The 18,308-nt window shown below is 45.5% G+C and overlaps 1 protein-coding gene across 2 annotated transcripts in view; it reads right to left on the reverse strand.

Moving 5' to 3' along the window:
- The window catches only part of XRN2 (5'-3' exoribonuclease 2), an 87,433-nt gene that overhangs the window by 37,263 nt on the left and 31,862 nt on the right, over nt 1-18,308 (reverse strand). For both annotated transcript variants that reach the window (XM_039528775.1, XM_039528776.1), the window contains 4 exons: nt 16,486-16,621; nt 1,778-1,885; nt 1,607-1,696; nt 1,039-1,111 (listed from right to left, as the gene is read on the reverse strand). In XM_039528775.1, the coding sequence (XP_039384709.1) occupies nt 1,039-1,111; nt 1,607-1,696; nt 1,778-1,885; nt 16,486-16,621 (407 nt within the window). The remainder of the gene's footprint in view (nt 1-1,038; nt 1,112-1,606; nt 1,697-1,777; nt 1,886-16,485; nt 16,622-18,308) is intronic.

Genomic DNA, 18,308 nt, shown 5'->3' on the forward strand with positions numbered 1-18,308 from the left:
CTCTCTCCATTACACACCAACCAGGTCTCACCTCCTCCAGGCCCTACCATGCCCACATAAGCTTGGAGGGGGCTACAGATAGGAAGGTGGTGAGTCAGAAAAAGTGCATGAGCCCACTGGAGGCGAAAAGGGAGAGGACAGTGTAGATCTAGGTTCAGATCTGAGGTGTACACACTCCAGAGCCTGGGGAAAGGTCTCTACAACTGTTTGCACCACGGGGAATTGTATTTTTTCCTCACTATTGTCTAATGTAAGCAATATGCACAGGAATCATTACTAGCCATTTCTTCTAGAGCAAAATCATTAGCAGCATCTATAACTAGTAGACCAACTAAACCAACCGAGTTATTCTATACGAATTAATTAACTAGGGAAAAAATTATGTTTTGTTATTTCTATTTTTGGACACTTGGGAGGACACTACAATGACGGAGGGCATGTAATTGCCTAGCGGTATCATGAGAGGGCAATGTTGTATTTAACTGGCAAAACTCCTCATTTAAATATTGACAGAATAATACAACTGATACTTTAAAGACAAAAGAGAGTACATTAAGTACTATAAATTATTTCTTTGTTCTTAGTTTGTATGTACCTGAAATGTTTCTTTATTGCCTACAGCATTGTTCGCAAGGAACTAATGAACTACTGATTGAACAGAATACGATCCATTAATTAAATGCAAAGGAGACAAAAGACATAATTATACAGTAAGGCTGATAAAGAATAGAAAAATGATTAATCTATTTCTGGCCAAAATTAACTGGTCCAGAATGACTGCTAAAATTACTATTAATCATTGCTAATCCTGGATCAGTTACTGAATCATAATTGGCTCTTCACATGAATTTATTTATTTTTAAAAATCTGCTGTAAAATGCTCTTTCCTTCCTTAAATAATGCATTTACATATGACAGTAAATCTCATTAATCATTATCTAATTAAAACTCTTTCCTATTTTGTTCACATTTTTCAGACACCCCCCAATACGAAGATTAAGGTTTCAAGTTCATATAGAAAAAGATCTTAAATTTCACCTTGCCAAGCAAATTTCTTCCCATTCAAATCAATAGCAAAATCTTCAGGGTAGAAGTCAATTATACTTGATTCCTGCATTTGAGAAAAATCAAAAAGACCATTAAGAACAATTAGGAAGTGGATTCACAAGTCTGCATAGAGCTGGATGAACCTTCTCTGTTCTCTGTCCTGCTTAACACAAAACTGTTTAATATGGCTAATGAAAAGGAATACACTGTATTATAAAATACCATCCAAGCTAGAAGGCTGTAGGGGAACCCCCCAAGCCCAATAGAGAGTCAAGGATTGACTAAACAAGACAAGCAGGGTAGGATTTTGTGGGAGTTCAGGAGAACGGCGCTAGGCCTCCACTCCTGAAATAATTTGCAGGGTTCTTGGAAGCAGAGGAGATTTTGGTTTGTCTCTACGGAGATGGGCTCAGGAAAAGTTATTTAATATATTCAAACATTTGAAACAAAAAGATTCACATTTCACAAAGCTGTATGACCAGACAAGTAAAACTGTTACTTTCCCCGGTCAGTATTATTCCTTTAAGACAAACCAGTAGCAGAAAGAGAGGATTCTTACTGGATCAGTCATGAGCTTCCGCCATGTTGGTGGTAGAAAGTTACCACTAGCAGCGGGAAATACTCCCATGAGTTGTTCAAGTGGTCTGAACTGCCAAAACAAAAAAGGGAAAAATGTGAGCGACTTCCAATAACCTATTAAAAGACAGAATAATAAATGAATGTCTCTTACCGGTTTTGTACCCTTCTCAAAGTCTGAGGGCAGGTCTGCAATACCTTCAAAGTCAGAGGCAAATGGCGCATAATGGAAAGGATAGTACCACTTCCAGGAAGCACAACCCTAGTTTTGCAAGACAAGAGACTAATAAATGACACAGCTCAGAGGAGATAAATAGTCACATATACTATTAGTGGCTATCTAAAGATGAGCACCAGTGTTATAGCCATGTGGCATGGAGAAGGTTAAGATTCTGTCAAGGGTATTTTTAGTAAAAGTCATGGACAGGTTGCAGCAATAAACAAAAATTCACGGAAGCCTGTGACCCATCCCTGACTTTTACTAAAAATGACGGGGTGGGGAAAAACAGACAAAACAGAGCACAGCCAGAGGCTTGCAGCTGCTCCTGCTGCTCTGGCGGCACAAGGGCTTACCGCCAGAAGCTGCACCAGCCCTGCTGCTGCTTCTGTGGCAGGGGCTGACCGCTGCTGCTGCTCCAGCCCCAAGGTTGCTGATCCAACCCCAGCCACTGCTCCTACTCCAGAAGTCGTAGAGGTCCTGGAAAGTCACTGAATCCATGACAGACTCGTATCCTTAGTCACAGAACTAGGAAAGTTACCCCCATGTTCACTGAAGAAAGAGTTGCTAGTTCTAAATATCTTTTAGAATTGGGCTACTCCACCAAAGTTCAGGTCAAGGCTGAAGAGATGTGTCCCAATAATTCAGCAGAAGGCTATGTGGTTAAATTCAATGGTCAGTGACGGAGACCGTAGGGACTTCCTGAAGAACTTTTGAGAAAAAGTCTTATGTCAACACATCCCTTTGTGCCTGTTACCAGAGAGATAACTGCTTCATCCAGAAGAGATTCTCTGAACAGTATTCCAACAGCCACTCTTGCCAAAGTAGCGACCTTACTCATTAAAGTATGACTTTTCCGACATTGCAGGCACACTCCCCCTCTCCTCACAATGCATACAAGCACATACGTAGTTCTAGTCCTAGTTCTTAATCCTTGGTTGTGTATACTTTGTCTGCAGTTTGTGTGTTAAAACAAACAGAGGTCACTTTACCAGAAGTAGTTACTACTGAGTGTAGTTTCTGCATATTCCCCTGGAGCCATATGTTTCTGGAACAACAGAGTTTCAGAACCTTCTAACAAGCCATGCCACAAGCCTTCCTTGCAGCACTGAATGTTTGGTAGCCACGGTTATAGGAGGGGCATGCAGCCCCAACTGCAACAGTATCCAAGAGTAGAAATCTCAGGAAAAGGATAAGGCAGGAGAGAAGTATGAATGTGTGTAGGCAACTATCTTGAAGAACTACAGTTACAAGTAACCTCTTCTTGTATATGTAAGGTGGCTTCTACATATCCAATACCTTCCCCACGATGGTAGGCTGAGGTGTTCTAGATAAATAGTGATTGCTAAGCTGCCCTCTTATGGCATCTGTTTGAGATGTCATGTCAAAAAAATAGTGTTTGTAAAGGTGTGAACAGAACTCAATGTTGCATCCTGCAAATATCAAGTATGGAAACATTACTTAGGCAGACAGATGCTGTCTTGGTATTAGTTAAATGAGCCATAAAAGAGATCGGTATTCAGACATTATGTATTGAAATCTGCTAATTATATAACGTCTTTCTAAGTGGATAAAATTAAGCGGAAACGGTATCCCCTCAACACTAATCCCCTGTAAATCTGGGGATCTGAGTGACTTCAAAGTCTTGGTCCCATTTAAGAAAAAGTTTAAAATTCCATATAACCTTTCAGTGTGAAGTCATGTCTCCCCAGGACGCATGTGATACTTTGGGGAGGAGCAAAAAGCATAATCGACAGCTTTGGAGAGGAAATTAGTATGTGGTCATTGGACAACTTTGTCAATCAAATCTCAACTCACTCTCCTCACAAGTGTAAATGTGATGAAGAATGTTCTCTTAAGGCAAAAGATGGAACAAAGATCCAACACTCAAGGACTCATAAGGTGTCTCCATCAACCTGAACAACACTAACCTGAGATCACATGTTGGGAAAGGATCTTTGACTGATAGAACAGAAGCGAGATTATTTTCATGGCAACAAAGTTTGGCTTATTTTGAGAAAGAAAAGTTAAATTCTCTTAATATTGGGGTTTTGGGCCCAGAGAAGCCTGGGATGCCACACATCATGCCAAGTGTGTGAAGGTACAAACCACCTTTGCTGCAAAGTGTTGCTTTCGTGTGCAATATAATTATTACATGTACCTCAAATTACATTTTTCCTTATCTTAAAAGGCACTGGAACAAAGGGAGGGATTACAAGTGAATTCACTCAGTTGAGAAACACAGTAGTCCTATGGAAGAGTATAACAAGAGAAACTCAAACATCTAGGAATATGGTACAACATACAAAGGAAACGTGGCTCTAAAAAGTCTGTGTAGAGCTTCCCCTCCCTTCCCCCAGATCTTGGGTTATTTTTCTTAGTAGTGCCACTTGAAGCAAAAGTCTACTATTTTAAATTCTAACTATGCCTAAACTAAATGTTGGTGAGTGTGTTATTGTACCCCAGGTAGGTCGTTTCTCTACAGCCAATTTTACATTTTTTAGGATTGTCCGTTAGTCCAGCATCCCATACGGCTCTTAAGGCAGCGGCAACTTGGTTGAGGCGATCCCCCATTTGCGGCTGTAGATCACCATGTCATCAAGATAAGCAGCTGCATAGGCTTGGTGCGGCCGGAGGATCCGGTCCATCAGCCTCTGGAAGGTGGCTGAGGCCCCATGAAGGCCAAAAGGCATTCGTGTAAATTGATATAATCCGGTTGGGGTTGCGAAGGCCGTCTTCTCATGGGCGCTCAAACTCAGGGGGATTTGCCAGTACCCCTTTGTGAAGTCCAGCATGCTGATGTACTGGGCATCTCCAAGACAATCTAGGAGCTCGTCAACCCACGGCACTGGGTAGGCATCGAACTTCGAAATGTTGTTGACCCTTCTAAAATCAATGCAGAAACAGATGGTCCCAAAACCAGATGGGACCAGGACGATGGGGCTGCGCCAGTCACTTGGTGATTTTTCCACTACCCCCAGTTCGAGCATGGTTTGTACCTCCTTTTCAACTAGGTCCCGCATTCGGCGTGGCAACGGTCTAGTGATCTTGCGTATAACTTCCCCTGGCATAGTCTGTATCTCGTGTTGCAATAAGGTTGTTTGCTCCGGCCTTGAGGTGAAAGTTTTCGGGAAGGACTTCAAGAGGGCCCTGGCCTGTTTCAGTTGTTCCTCGGCCAGGGTATCCCACAATTGTGGCTCTTCTGAGTCAGCGGGATCTGGTGGTTCTGGTCCTAATTCAGGGTCGGGGGGGGGGGGTACAGGGTGATCAGGAGCCCCTCCTGCTCCTGCCAGGCCTTTAGCAGATTGACATAGTATATTTCTTTTTTCTTTTTCCATTCGGGTTGGGATATTTCATACGTGACGGGTCCGACCTGTCGAAGGACGTCGTACGGTCTCTGCCACCGAGCTAGGAGCTTCGATTCCTCTGATAGGGTCCTGCTCTTCCTCCTGTCGCCTGGCACAAAGGTCCTCCCCCGGGATCCCTTATTGTAGGTTCGCTCCTGGGCTTCTTGTGCCTTCTGTAAGTTTTTTCTTGCCAGGTTCCCCACCTGGGTCAGGCGTCCCTGGAGCTGAAGAACGTACTCGAGGAGGTTGTGGGTGGGAGACGGTGTTTGCTCCCAGTTCTCCCGCATGAGATCCAGTAGCCCCTTGGGCTGCTGGCCGTACAGCAGTTCAAAGGGTGAGAATTTGGTGGAAGACTGAGGTACTTCCCGGAGGGCTAGCAACAGGTGGGGAATCAGCTGGTCCCATTGGCGCATCTCTTTTGGGGGGAACTTCTGCAGCATATCTTTCAGCGTCCGATTAAAGCATTCTACCAGCCCGTCTGTCTGGGGGTGGTAGACTGAGGTCTGTAACTTTTTTTATCCCCATGAGGTCGCAGACCTGATGGAGGAGCTTGGACGTAAAGTTTGTGCCTTGATCCGTCAGGATTTCTCATGGGAGGCCGACCCGAGCGAAGATCTTCAGGAGCTCGGTGGCAATTGTCCGGGCAGTGATATTCCACAGTGGATGTACTGGAACCCCACAACACTCTTAGGCAGGGGCCCCACGATGTCGATGCCGATCCTTTCGAACAGAGTGCCCATGACGGGCAATGGGACGAGAGGGGCCTTTGGTATCCCCTTCAGGGCAGCTCACTGGCAGTCAGGACATGAATCACAGAAGTCTCGGACTTCCTTATGTACTCCAGGCCAGTAGAATCAGGCCAAGGTCCGGGCCAAGGTTTTCTCGTGGCCCAAATGGCCAGCCGCGGGGACATCATGAGCCAGCTATAGGACCGCTCGGCGATGGCAGCAGGGGACCACAAGCTGTGCTTGAGTCTCATTCGTTGGGGACTCTTGGGTGATCCGATATAGGCGGTCCCCCATCAGCTCAAAATGGGGGTAAGTAATGGCCTGATGGGGTACCATCAGGGTCCCGTTAGCCCTTACCAACTGTTTAAAGGCATGACTAAGGGTCAGATCCTCCCGTTGATCGCAACTAAAGTCTGCCCCTAACAGGGGTGGCCCCTCGGGGGGTGGCTGTCTGGGTTCCCCCCCCTTCTTCCAGGGTATCGCGGTTCGGGCCACCCGCCCCGAGTTCCTCCTGGTTGGGGTCTGCTGGGGCTATGTCGTCTCCCGCTAGGGGTTCCCCTTTGAGGGCTCTTCGCTCCGGTAGGGCCCGGCCTCGCATGGCCAACAGGATCTCTATAAAGCCCCTCCAGTCCCATCCCGTCCCAGAATCACTGGATATGCCAACCTCGGGGCCAGCCCAACCGTCAGGGTCCGGGTCTTTCCCTTTACAGTCAGGGTCACTGTGGCCTTGGGGAAAGGCCACACGTCCCCATGTACACACATGAGCTGAACCACCCCAAGTGGCAGGGTGGAGAGGGGGACCAGACCCTGTCGGACGAGTGTTTGGCCACACCCCAAGTCCACAAGTGCCGGCACGGGGGCTCCACTCAGCATGACGGGGATAGTCAGTTTTCCCGCAATTTGCTTACAGACACGGGTCTCCCCCGAGCAGACCTCCCCAAAACTGCAGTCCATCATAGGGCACACCCGGCAGAGGTGTCCGAAGCGGCCGCAGGTAAAACACGGATCCAGCTCCGGACGTTGGGGCTGGTCTGACGCCACAGGTGTCCTGGGGAACTTCTCCGTAAGCTGGGGTCACCCTCCGGTTGAAGCATCGACCGGCAGCCCCCGTTCCCTCCGAAACACCCGCTGGCTTTGCCGATGTCCCGTCCGTCAGGGAATCGTAGGTCTGTCCGGGGCTCGCTCCTCTGGCCTCAAGCTCTCTCCCCCTGGGACCTGGTGAGTACGGCTGTTGGAGGCCAGGGCCCCAGTCCTATGGGGGCCTCTGCCACTAGGAAGTCTTCGATCAGGGCTACGTCCTGGGTCAGCGTTGTCGGCCGATGGCACATGACCCACGTTCTTCCGCGAGCTGGCAAGATGTGCAAAAAATGATCCAGCGCCACTCAGGAGGTTGTGGGTTCTGCTACCTTGACCCCCGTATGCTGGTCTGCTACCTTGACCCCGTATACTGGTCTGGTTGTAGCCATCGCCAGCAGGCCTCCTTCACCTGCTGGGCTATCACCCGGGGACGAGGATAGGTCTTCTCCCGGAGCCGTCGCCGGAAGGTTTCAAGGGTGATTTCCAGGACGTCGAGGATCACGGCCTTCAGCTGTGCATAGTCATGGGCCTCAGACCCAGGAAGTGCCCAGTAGGCGGCCTGGGCCGGGCAGATACAGGGCTAGTAGTGTGGCCCATTGGGCCGTCGGCCATTTAGCGGCGGAGGCGACCCTCTCAAAGGTGACTGGGAAGGTCTTGGGGTCATCATCAGGCTTCATCTTGGTCAGGCGCACGGGTGCAAGGGGGTCCGGAGGTCCTGAGGCTGCGCTGGGGTGAGGAGGCCCTGGGGTCGCCCACAGGGCCACAAGTTGTTGCAGACATTGCTGCTGCTGTTTGCGGTTCTGGGTTCCCAGCTCCCGAACCAGCTGCTGCTGTTGGCTGCCGAGTTGTTGCAGCAGTTGCTGCTGGCTTTCTGCAAGGCACTTAATCAGTCTTTCAACCTCCATCTTCTGCATCTCTCAGAAGGGGGAGGGGAAGCGTCTACCCCACTTGGCGGTCGAGGCGTCCCCTTATCTCAGGGGAGGGGACGACAATCCCCACTTCTGGTGCCACATGTAATGCTCCCTCACTCACCCCGGAGGTGGCCAGCAACTCTGCAGCACCAATTCTCCAGGGCAGGGAAGAAATGAAAATCTACACTGAGCAGCGGTGCAGAATTCCCCCAGGAGTAGAACATGAAAACTGCTCCAAAAGAATTAACTTATGAGCCCTTACCTCCTTAGATACAGCAAGCTGAGTTTTATAACCCTTAGCTAGGTGTAAATACTTCAGTCACCTCTTAAATCTTCTCTCAAGACTATATAATTTCTGTTTTGTCACTCTCTCCTTCTATAAATCTCTTCATTCCATTTATGATTCACATTGCCCTTTGTCTGGGCTGCACAATCACAACAATACTGAACACCACACTGGCAGTCGGCCAGCCATTCACACCTAATTTGCATATTCATTAAAAAAAGTAAAGAGGAGAGAAATGGACATTAAGAGAGTTCTAAGAGTCCACACTGCTATACTAAACAGAAAGGCAGTTGGCTTGGAGCAGGGCTTAACACAGAGATCTGCACAATTAAAGGCAGTCCTGACAGAAGTGTTTTGGACTCAGGTGAAAGAATCCCCCTCTTCAAGAAGGGCCCCACAAGCGAGGGTGGAGTTCCACTCCCCACTCAGTCCTTCAGCAAATCAGCCACACAGCTTCACAAAAAAAAATAAGCAGCTTGTCCTCAGCAGCTGCAACTCAGGCCTGGACTACACTACAGAGGTAGGTCCACATAAGCTGCCTTGCGCAGACCTAGTTGTGCAAGTGTCTACACGTCTTGTCTCCCACTGATGTAAGCTCTCCTTTACGCTGACATACTGACCCCACCTTCCTGAGCGGCGCTGAGCCATGATCCATGTGCTGAGGTTGATGCAGTGTGAAGGCAGATACTACTTTCACTAATGTCAACTCTAACAGTCCTCCAGCAGCTAGCTGTCCCCCAGTGTCCAACACTGACCACTCTGGTCACAATTGTCAACTCCTTTACCCAGTGGTCACAGAGACCAGCAGCCCCCTACTCTTCCTTCCTCCCCCTTTAACACCCTAGGAATTTTTGAAATGTTCCTGATTGTCCAGCTTGGTGAGCCACACCTAGCAGCTCTCCATTGTTGTGTGCAACTGCCCAGCTGATCCTGCCGGCTACGTACTCCAGGTGTGCACTGGCCCAGGAGATCCAATATGTCCTGTCCGTGGGGAGAAGCACAGCTACTGGCCAGCCATAGAGACAGTGACATTTACAAGCAGACTGCACAGGGGATCCAGGAGAAGGGGGTATGACCAGGATCAGCAGCAGTGCTGCATGGAAGTGAAGGAACGGTGGCAGGCATATCAGAAGGCACCAGATGATCTGATGCCAAGCTGCAGACTGGCTGCTTTGACAAAGAGCTACACGCAATACCACCCTGCACACCACTGCCAATAGCGATGAGGAGTCTAACTCATGGGCCATTGGTGTGAACAGCGAGGAGGAGGATGGGACAGGACAGAGCTCTTCACTTTTCATTCAATTACTCATACTAGAAAAGAGAGCAGTACAACAAAGAGGTAGTGTTATCTGCTTTTCATTCCCCTGTAGGGCTAGGAAAGGGGACCATGCGGAGCAGTTTATGTATATAGGGATGTGTCCTGAATCCTCCTGAGAGATCACAATGAAAAACTTTCATGGAGGTGCCCAGTAAAATCCTCTCCCAAAAGATTTCTAGGGATGGCAGCCTTATTTCTTCCTCCACAGTGGGCCACTTTCCCATGCCACTCAGCGATTACTTTGTCAGGCCCCACTGCAGTACACAGGGTAGCAACATACAGGCCGTGGCAGCTTCGAGTTACCAGCAGCCGCTGTGCTCTCTTTGCCTGTGTTACCCTCAGGAGTGAGATACCAGCGAAAATCCCCACTGCCTGTGGAAGGTGGTCCCAGCATTCAGTGCCATTGTCGGATACACAGTTTCATGCAACCTAGCAATTCCCTCCTCATTTTCCCTCACCCCGGCAGACCATACTGACCATGGCTGGAGCTGTGAATTGCACCGTACACAAGAACTCGAAAGAAGCAGCATCAATAAGCATGTCTTGTTATAAGGAGGAGAAAGAAGAGGACTCGGGATGACATGTTCAGCGAGATCCTGCAAGCCAGTGCTGCATCGGACCATGAAGAGAGGGTCAGGAGGATTAAAATGGCATATTGCATGGAGAAGGAGAGAGCGGACAGGAGAAAGGTGCAGGAAAAGAAGAGGGAGAGGCACCAGGACATAATGGGGCTTCTTCAGCCGCCACCACAGACGCTGCAGATTCTTGTGGACCTACAGCTTCAACAGTTATGGGCTTTCTTCCCTTTGCAGTCCATGGAGCATTCCAATGTAGCACCCCTCTACACACCAGCCCAAACATTCCATGTGGCATCAGGGGGCCACATCACCTACCCCCTGCCCCCCCATCACTCCACACCAGGGGACAGCTTCACATACGGACCTGAGTGCGCCACAGTTGACACGTGTAGCTAAAATGGAAATGACTGTTCCTTCCCCTTCTTTACAGCCATAAGTCGATGGAACAGAACTTAATGTATTTGCTTTTAACTTGCACAGATTTTTTTTTTTTTTTTAAAAAGAGTTTTCATTACTCAGTAACACTAGTGTTTGGAAAATAATACATCTTTATTAGTTCCCAACTGGTGCTGCAGAATGCCTGCCAGCAGTGAAAGCACCCACTTGTTATTGTAGACTGGGACAACTCATAGGATCAGTGACAAGCAGCATAATTATCATAGATGTACACCAAGCACCACACAACTAGCAGGCCTCCAAACTGCAAGGCCAGGTAGAGCACAGTACACCACACCACAACGCATTACTGTAGCTTGCTCTTAAAAAGTGTTCTTTCAAAGCCTGCCTGAGCCATATAGCTCTAAGCTGACCTCTTCTGATAGCCGTTGAGTCTCACTGTTCAAACTCAGCACCCTCTCTGCTTTCCACCCCGGCGGGAGCTTTTTCCCCCTTTGCTTCACGGATATTATATAGGTCACAACTATGCAGTTATAACCACTGGGATACTGTTTACTCACAAGACTGGATGTCAGTGAGAACAATGCCAGCATCCCTTCAGCCTACCGAATGCACATTCAACAGTCATTCTGCACCTGCTGAGCCAGTAGCTGAATCTCAACTTGGCACTGTCAAGGAGGCCAGTGTACAGCTTCGTAAGCCAGGGGAACAAAGGGTAGGATGGTTCCCCCTGGAAACTATTGGCATTCCAACATTACCAATGGTAATCTGCCAGTCGGGAATAAAAGTCCTTGCTTGGCGCTTTCTGAATAGTCCTGTGCTCTTAAATATGTGCGCATCATGCACCTTCCATCATGCACTCTGATGTCTGACGAGTCCCCAGTGATCCACCAACATAGAAAAAATTGCCTGTCAATTGAAGTACTCTGTGACAAGGTGGTCTGGTGCCAAAAATAGGGATGTGCGTCCCATCTATCGCTCTACAGCAGTTTGGGAACCCCATTGCTGTAAATCCATCCATTGTTCTGAACACTGCCAAGAGTCAATATCCTGCGCAGCAAGAGATGATTAATGCCCCTGCACACTTGCATGACCACAGCCGCCAGGGTGGATTTTCCAAATACAAAGTGAGTTCCCACTGACCAGCTGCAATCCAGTATCAAGATTCCACAGTGCAGTCGCCACTTGCTTCTCCTCTGTCAGTGCAGCTCCCATTCTGGCAATGGAGGACTGGGGTAAGCTCAGCGCACCATTCCAGGACTGTTGCCTTGCCCATCCCAAAGTTCTGCAGCCGCTGCTCATCATCCCAAGCCTGCTTTACAGTGCTATCCCACCAGCCAGTGCTAGCGTCTCAGGCCCAGAAGCAGCACTCCATGACCACCACCAACCACCCAGAATTGGTTCTTGCTACGTCCCACAGCAATCTGCCCACCAGGAAGTTGTCATGTTCCCCGTGGCCCTTCTTGAGGATCTGCAAATACTAAGGAAGGAGAGTCCTGTGTTTGTAACGCTCATGATGATAATGTCGAGCTGCGCAGGCTCCATGCTTCTGTCAGATGGCAGACAGTGACAAATCTCATGTGGGCTCATGGGATTTTCAAAATAGGAGCTAAAATTATGGGATAGTATGGAGTGGAGAAAGCTGCAAGATGGGAACTTGAGCCCAGAGTCCCAGTCACCCCTGCACAATTTGTTTCTGCCCTACCATACATTGCCAAAACTTCTCAAAAAAGACAGTTCGCTGGACGGTTGCGAGTTGCACACTGGGATACATACCCATGGTGCTCCACACTGTGCATCAAAACAAATACTCCTGGTGAATATGCACAGCTCTCATGCAAGGAGCCAAGCGTGAATGTGCACAAGCAATATACTAACTGCATCCAACGAGGGTAATGCCACAGCACCGTGGCTTGTGGTCACGCAATAAAGGCAGACCTCGAAAAAAAAAAAAAGTCCACTTGATTCCTTGCAGAAACTAGATCCCCTGCTGCAAGTCTACATTTTCTTTGCTGGTTGGTAATGCTAATGAAAGCTCCTATGCATTTAAGGGCAGGGGGGAGGGATAGCTCAGTGGTTTGAGCATTGGCCTGCTAAACCCAGGGTTGTGAGTTCAATCCTTGAGGGGGCCATTTAGGGATCTGGGGCAAAAATCTGTCTGGGGATTGGTCCTGCTTTGAGCAGGGGGTTGGACTACATGACCTCCTGAGGTCCCTTCCAACCCTGATATTCTATGCTATGTCTACATACTCAGGAATGTTAAACCAAATTAACTTCAGGTGCGACTCTGAAGCACATTAAACCCTGGTGCAGATGCTCTCAGATGCTGCAGAGGAAAAAAAGACAGGTACTACTACTGAGCTACATTTCCAAAATCCAGTTTTATAGAAGCTGGTCAGACATTACTGAATCTGAATCTATTAGGCAAGTGAGAATTTTGATTTCTTCAGAAATAGAAAACCGCTCTTCACAAACACAACTATTTCCAGAAAGGACTTGCATACACAGCAGCTGCCTTCTGTAACTATGGATAGCTGTTTCACAATAGCTATTTCTGGAAATCAAGGAAGTTTCCTACTTAAAACTTTGATCACAGCATTGTATATCATTCTATTTTGCCTGTACATATGCCTGTGCTTCTTTAGGTATAAAACTCAAAATAAGATTGCAGTCAACCTGAACAATAGACACATTGAACAGTTTGGAACAGTTAAACCTTGACATTTCTTGATCATTTCAGCACACAGAATCTTACTTTGGAACAGGTCTTAACAAGCTGGATATAGAAGAGATTACTTCAGTGAGGCTGTCCATTACAAAGCTTAAAGATGCAAGCAAAAAAAGGCTGTGCTCCCTTTTTAAATCTAATCTTTGTAAGTTTCTGAAAAAAGATACTTTTGTCAGCTGTTGATAATCAAAGGAAGACTATCAGAGTGAAATCCTATGGAAAGTGATAAAACTTACAGAATGGAAGTGGTCTCACAAATTCCTGAAGAAGGTGGTAAGCCTTGCAGAGTTAGCTGCCGAAAAAGTCATTCTAACTGCTTGGCTAGCTTTTGAATCTTAAAACTGTTCACTCCTCCTAGCAAGCACAGGTTCTCTTTCCTACTGCTCCATTCACTTGTCAGTGTGCTGCTTCTTCAGACACAGGACACATGCAGAGGCACTAGGTTGAATGCAACAGTCCTAATCGGTTTAAACGCAACTAACTTCAGCTTCATGGTCTTCCATAAGTCTAGTGAGACCATCTCTGATTTGATGGGATTTTAACAGACAAGAGCACATTAAGTGAATGAGACTTGATCTGCTGGGCTGGTTACTCTGTTCACTTTTCAGAATGGCTTTGCCTTCATGAATTTGCAAATTATGTCATGGAAACAGTAGTACTACTTTTGACTTCCTTTACAATTGAGACAAATGGACACGACGTTTTTGTATTGCTGTCTGTTAGATGGTTTTACACCACCATTTTTTCTAGTCTTCTGCTTTTATTCTTCCTCTGATGCAGTTTAGCGGTAAGCCAGTGAATTTCATGACATTTAAACTGTCACCCTGAGCATTATTTCTTCTTCAAGTGTAAAGTGATCCTTTTCCTATCCTAACGGAGGGCTCTTAGCCTGAGACTATTCTCATAACACAAGAACTAGGGGTTCACCAAATGAAATTAATAGGCAGCAGGTTTAAAACAAACAAAAGGAAGTATTTTTTCCACACACCACACAGTCAACCTGCGGAACTCTTTGCCAGAGGATGTTGTTAAGGCCAAGACTAACAGAGTTAAAAAACAAAACAAACAAAAAAACTAGATAAGTTAATGGAGGATAGGTCCATCAATGACTATTAGCTAGGATGGGCAGGGATGCTGTCCCTAGCCTCTGTTTGCTAGAAGTGGGGAATGGGGGACATCACTTGATAATTACCTGTTCTGTTCATCCCCTCATGGGCACTTGGCATAGGCCACTGTCAGAAGACGGGACACTGGGCTAGATGGACCTTTCATAAGAACGGCCCTACTGGGTCAGACCAAAGACAAATTCATCTACACAGCTTAAGTTTCGAGAAGCTATGCTTTAAAAATAAACCAGATAGAGTTAACAATTAGCCTACTCACAAGTCCACTACAGGGAAAAAAAAAAGATTGTGGTTATTAAAATGAGCAATGTTTGTTTGCACAAGAAATAGCATCTTTATGGGAATAGGAATTTCTGGCCTACAACTCGCAAACATGTTTTCTAACCTTCCTACTTAGCTGTCATGCAATCTCAAAATGTAAAGAATGGCAAGCACCCTGCCTCGTTACCTACATAAAAGTGAAAATGCTACACCAGGTGCCAGGCCTTTTCAAGATTCCCTGAAACCTAAAACACTGTTCACTCTAACCTCCACCTCTAAATGGAGTATTTCATTTTAAAATACAAACTAAAATCAGTGACCTAGCAGACTGATCTAAACAGCAAGAAAAACTGGTAATAAATTTTATATTTAGTTAATATAACCCAACTTACATATCATGTTAGTGCTATTTCGATATGAAAACAACAATTAAACAGGGAACACACCCTACAAACAAAAAAACCACCACTGCATACTATTTTTGCTACTTGATATTATTTAAACTATCTATTCCCAGTTCATACAAACTTCAGCTTGTTTTGTTCTCAGAGCACGAAACTAGTTATTAACCATCACTGCTACAATCCCCAATATGTCTAACTAATCTCTTGCCAATCTAACATCTCAATTATCAAAAGATTTAAATCAGATATAGATTCCTTCAATTATAATGCACTTCATGTAACATCACTACAATCCACAGAGAAGACTGACAATTCTGTACCTTTCAAATTCTTACAAGCATTTTGCATTCTTTCCCCTTCGCTCATTTGGTCATTTGCAATTAGTTTTACCAGCCCTTGCATTGTTATCTTCTTCAATTCAAAGAAAAAGCTTGGTAGCTTCAGATATTTACAGTGCAAGACATTTAAATGAGTATTTACTCAAACAGCTTTTACACCCTTAGAAACAATCCTCTGCTGTTCAACTACCGTAAGAAAATATTAAAATGACTTATTGATGTTATGATTAAGCGTTAATTTTCTGTAATATTTTATGAATCCTACATGTGCCTCAGTCCCCTATGTATTTTGCATGGCTTGCTCGTGGGGAAAAAGGATTAAGTTTGCCCGTAGCACAAGCTAAATAGACATAGGGCTGTGTGTTTCCTGGCTGTGAGAGCCTGAATGTGTCATTAAAAAGGACTGGCCAAGGCAAACCCCATATCAACAGAAAACCCGAGAAGACAGTGGAAAACCCAATCATCAGGACACTGACATACCAAAGGACCCAGGGGGAGATGGATTTCTCTGCCTCTCAGCAAGGAAGCTGAGTAAAGACCCCAGCTTGAGAATAAAAGGACTGGAAGGTATGATGGACAAGAGTTGGCTTCTGGAGGAAGCTGGGGGGCCCTTGCATCTGGAAACTGACTAAGAACATCCGACAGAGCCTGAAAATGGAGTTTCATTACAGCTTGGCTGGGGCTCTGGGTTAACCAGAATGGACTATGCTTTAACCATCATTTCTCCGTGCTACCCTAAGGATGTCCTATGCTGCGTCCAGTTGACTAATAAACCCTGCTGTTTTGAAAAGCTGTTAAGAGTGTCATTGTAAATACTAGGTGGAGGCGCCTTAATCCCTGAAGAGAATACACGTCTCTACCTGGAGGTTTCCCTCAGCTGGACTGACTGAACAGAGCTCAGTGTGAAGCAGGGCTGCAGCCCAGAGGTTCAGTCTCAGGAGGCGGTGAGGCCTACCCTGAAGGAAGAGTGAGACCCCCTTGGGAGTCTGGCTCATGGAAGGGGTTCCTCCAAGGTACTGTTCCAAAGCTGGGGGCGTAGCACCAATCCTATCGATCCGTAACAGATTACAGCCACTATCGACTGAAAGACAGATGGGCTGCAAACATGGAAGAAAATTAAATTTCATAGAATAAAAATTTAAGTACCTGATAATAGTATCTGAGAACCCAGCAAAGCCCTTCAACATAAGACTGTACAACTTTACGACGGAATTTCTCATCAGACACATCAACATCAAATTTGTTCTTATAGTAGCGCTGTTTCCAACCAGATTCCCATAACCTACACAAGAAGCACAATTAGATTTTAGTCTATAATTGTTTTCATATTATATATTTAAATGTCACATATTTTGCAATGAAAGCTAAGGCAAATGCTGTACTAACGTGAGGGTAATGGTATGGCGAGCACCTCACCTCAAGAGATGCATCAATTTAAAGTCACTTACACCCTAAATTACCATTTGATGTTTGACAATGTCTTCTACTAATTTAAACCTGGGCTTGGGGAGGGTGGGCAGGGAACTGACGGAGACCCAAAAGCCAGAGGAGTAAACACATTGGCCAGAGACTGAGATGAAAGTTATGACTGGGGAAGCCAAACTTGAAAATTTAGGAGTAACACCCTGAGAAGCAGTTTAGTCCTTATTCTCTGCTGCTTGGACAGCATTTTGATTTCTACAAAAGGTGCTGTCCCTGAACCTTGCTTGAATGGGTAAAGGTTGTTTTAAAAAAATTTAAAAAAATTGAAATACATTTTTATTTTTAAAAGTAAATAAACCTGTTTAAAATTTGAAGCTATGTTAAGACCTAAACTTACTACAATCTATTAAAAGCATTTAAACAAAGACATGCTGCATCAGAGAGCTCTCCTCAAGTTTAAAGGACTTAACAACGGAGCTCCTTTTCACTTCTGAGGTCAACTCAAGCTCATGTACTGCATTATCTGTCTATACCAGTGGTCCCCTTGCAACCCAATCAGCACACAGCAGCAGCCCATGTGACATTCTCGGGACCATACAGGTAGTATACATATTGCGTGGATGCAGCCCACATAACACAGAGCTGCATATGCAGCCCACAATGGTCAATAGGTTGAGAACCATTGATCTATACTATTTTCAGTCTTTACGATGGAGGAAGTGCTGCTATTTTTCCAAATGCAAGTACTTCCAGTTTGTTGTGCAGCAATGCTTTTGTTTTAATTACTTCTGGTTTCAGTTTAACTAGCAGTTTGTATTTTCATTTGGACTAGTTCAAAGTTGAAAAACCAGTTGGCAGCTGATAAAGTAGGCAAGCTTGTTTCCCTCTTCCAAGCTATGAATAAAAAACAGGTGAGAGGATGAGATTTACTAATTCTAGAAACCTGAAGGACATGGGGGCAATTTTCAAAGGTATTTAGGCATCTAAATATGTAAATAGGTGCTACTGAAAAACCAGCTAGGAGCCTAATTTGCACTGATTTAAATGAGAATTAAGCATATAAGCTTCTTAGGAACTTTTGAAAAACCTAGTAGGCACCTATCTGCATCTTTAGACACCCAAATACCTTTGAAAGCCTGGCCCACAGTGTGTTCACTAACTGTAGTTAATACTTCATGCGGCTTGCACAAATTACAAGTAAAATGACAGTCTAGTAGATAAGAAATGGTTCGTCCAAAATTTTCCTAACATAATAAAAATGTAAAAATTAAGAACATGAATAAATGTATGATGAGCTATGTATTTGCTTAAATAAATATGTACAGACAATGCATCCTGGTTAGCAAAAAGTAACAACCAATTTAGTGTAATGGCTATATTTGGTCTATATATATTAAAACATGTTTATTTGCACCAAATGAGAATAAACCTATCTTTAGGAAAATTAATAAGTATAAATGCAAAAATATCACAAATATTTAAATCAAGGTTTCCTGCTTGCTGATTTATACTTCAGTGTGAAAGCACAGGAAAGAAAAGAAAAATAG

Source organism: Mauremys reevesii, linkage group 3 (assembly GCF_016161935.1).
Source record: "Mauremys reevesii isolate NIE-2019 linkage group 3, ASM1616193v1, whole genome shotgun sequence".
Taxonomy (NCBI): Eukaryota; Metazoa; Chordata; order Testudines; family Geoemydidae; genus Mauremys; species Mauremys reevesii.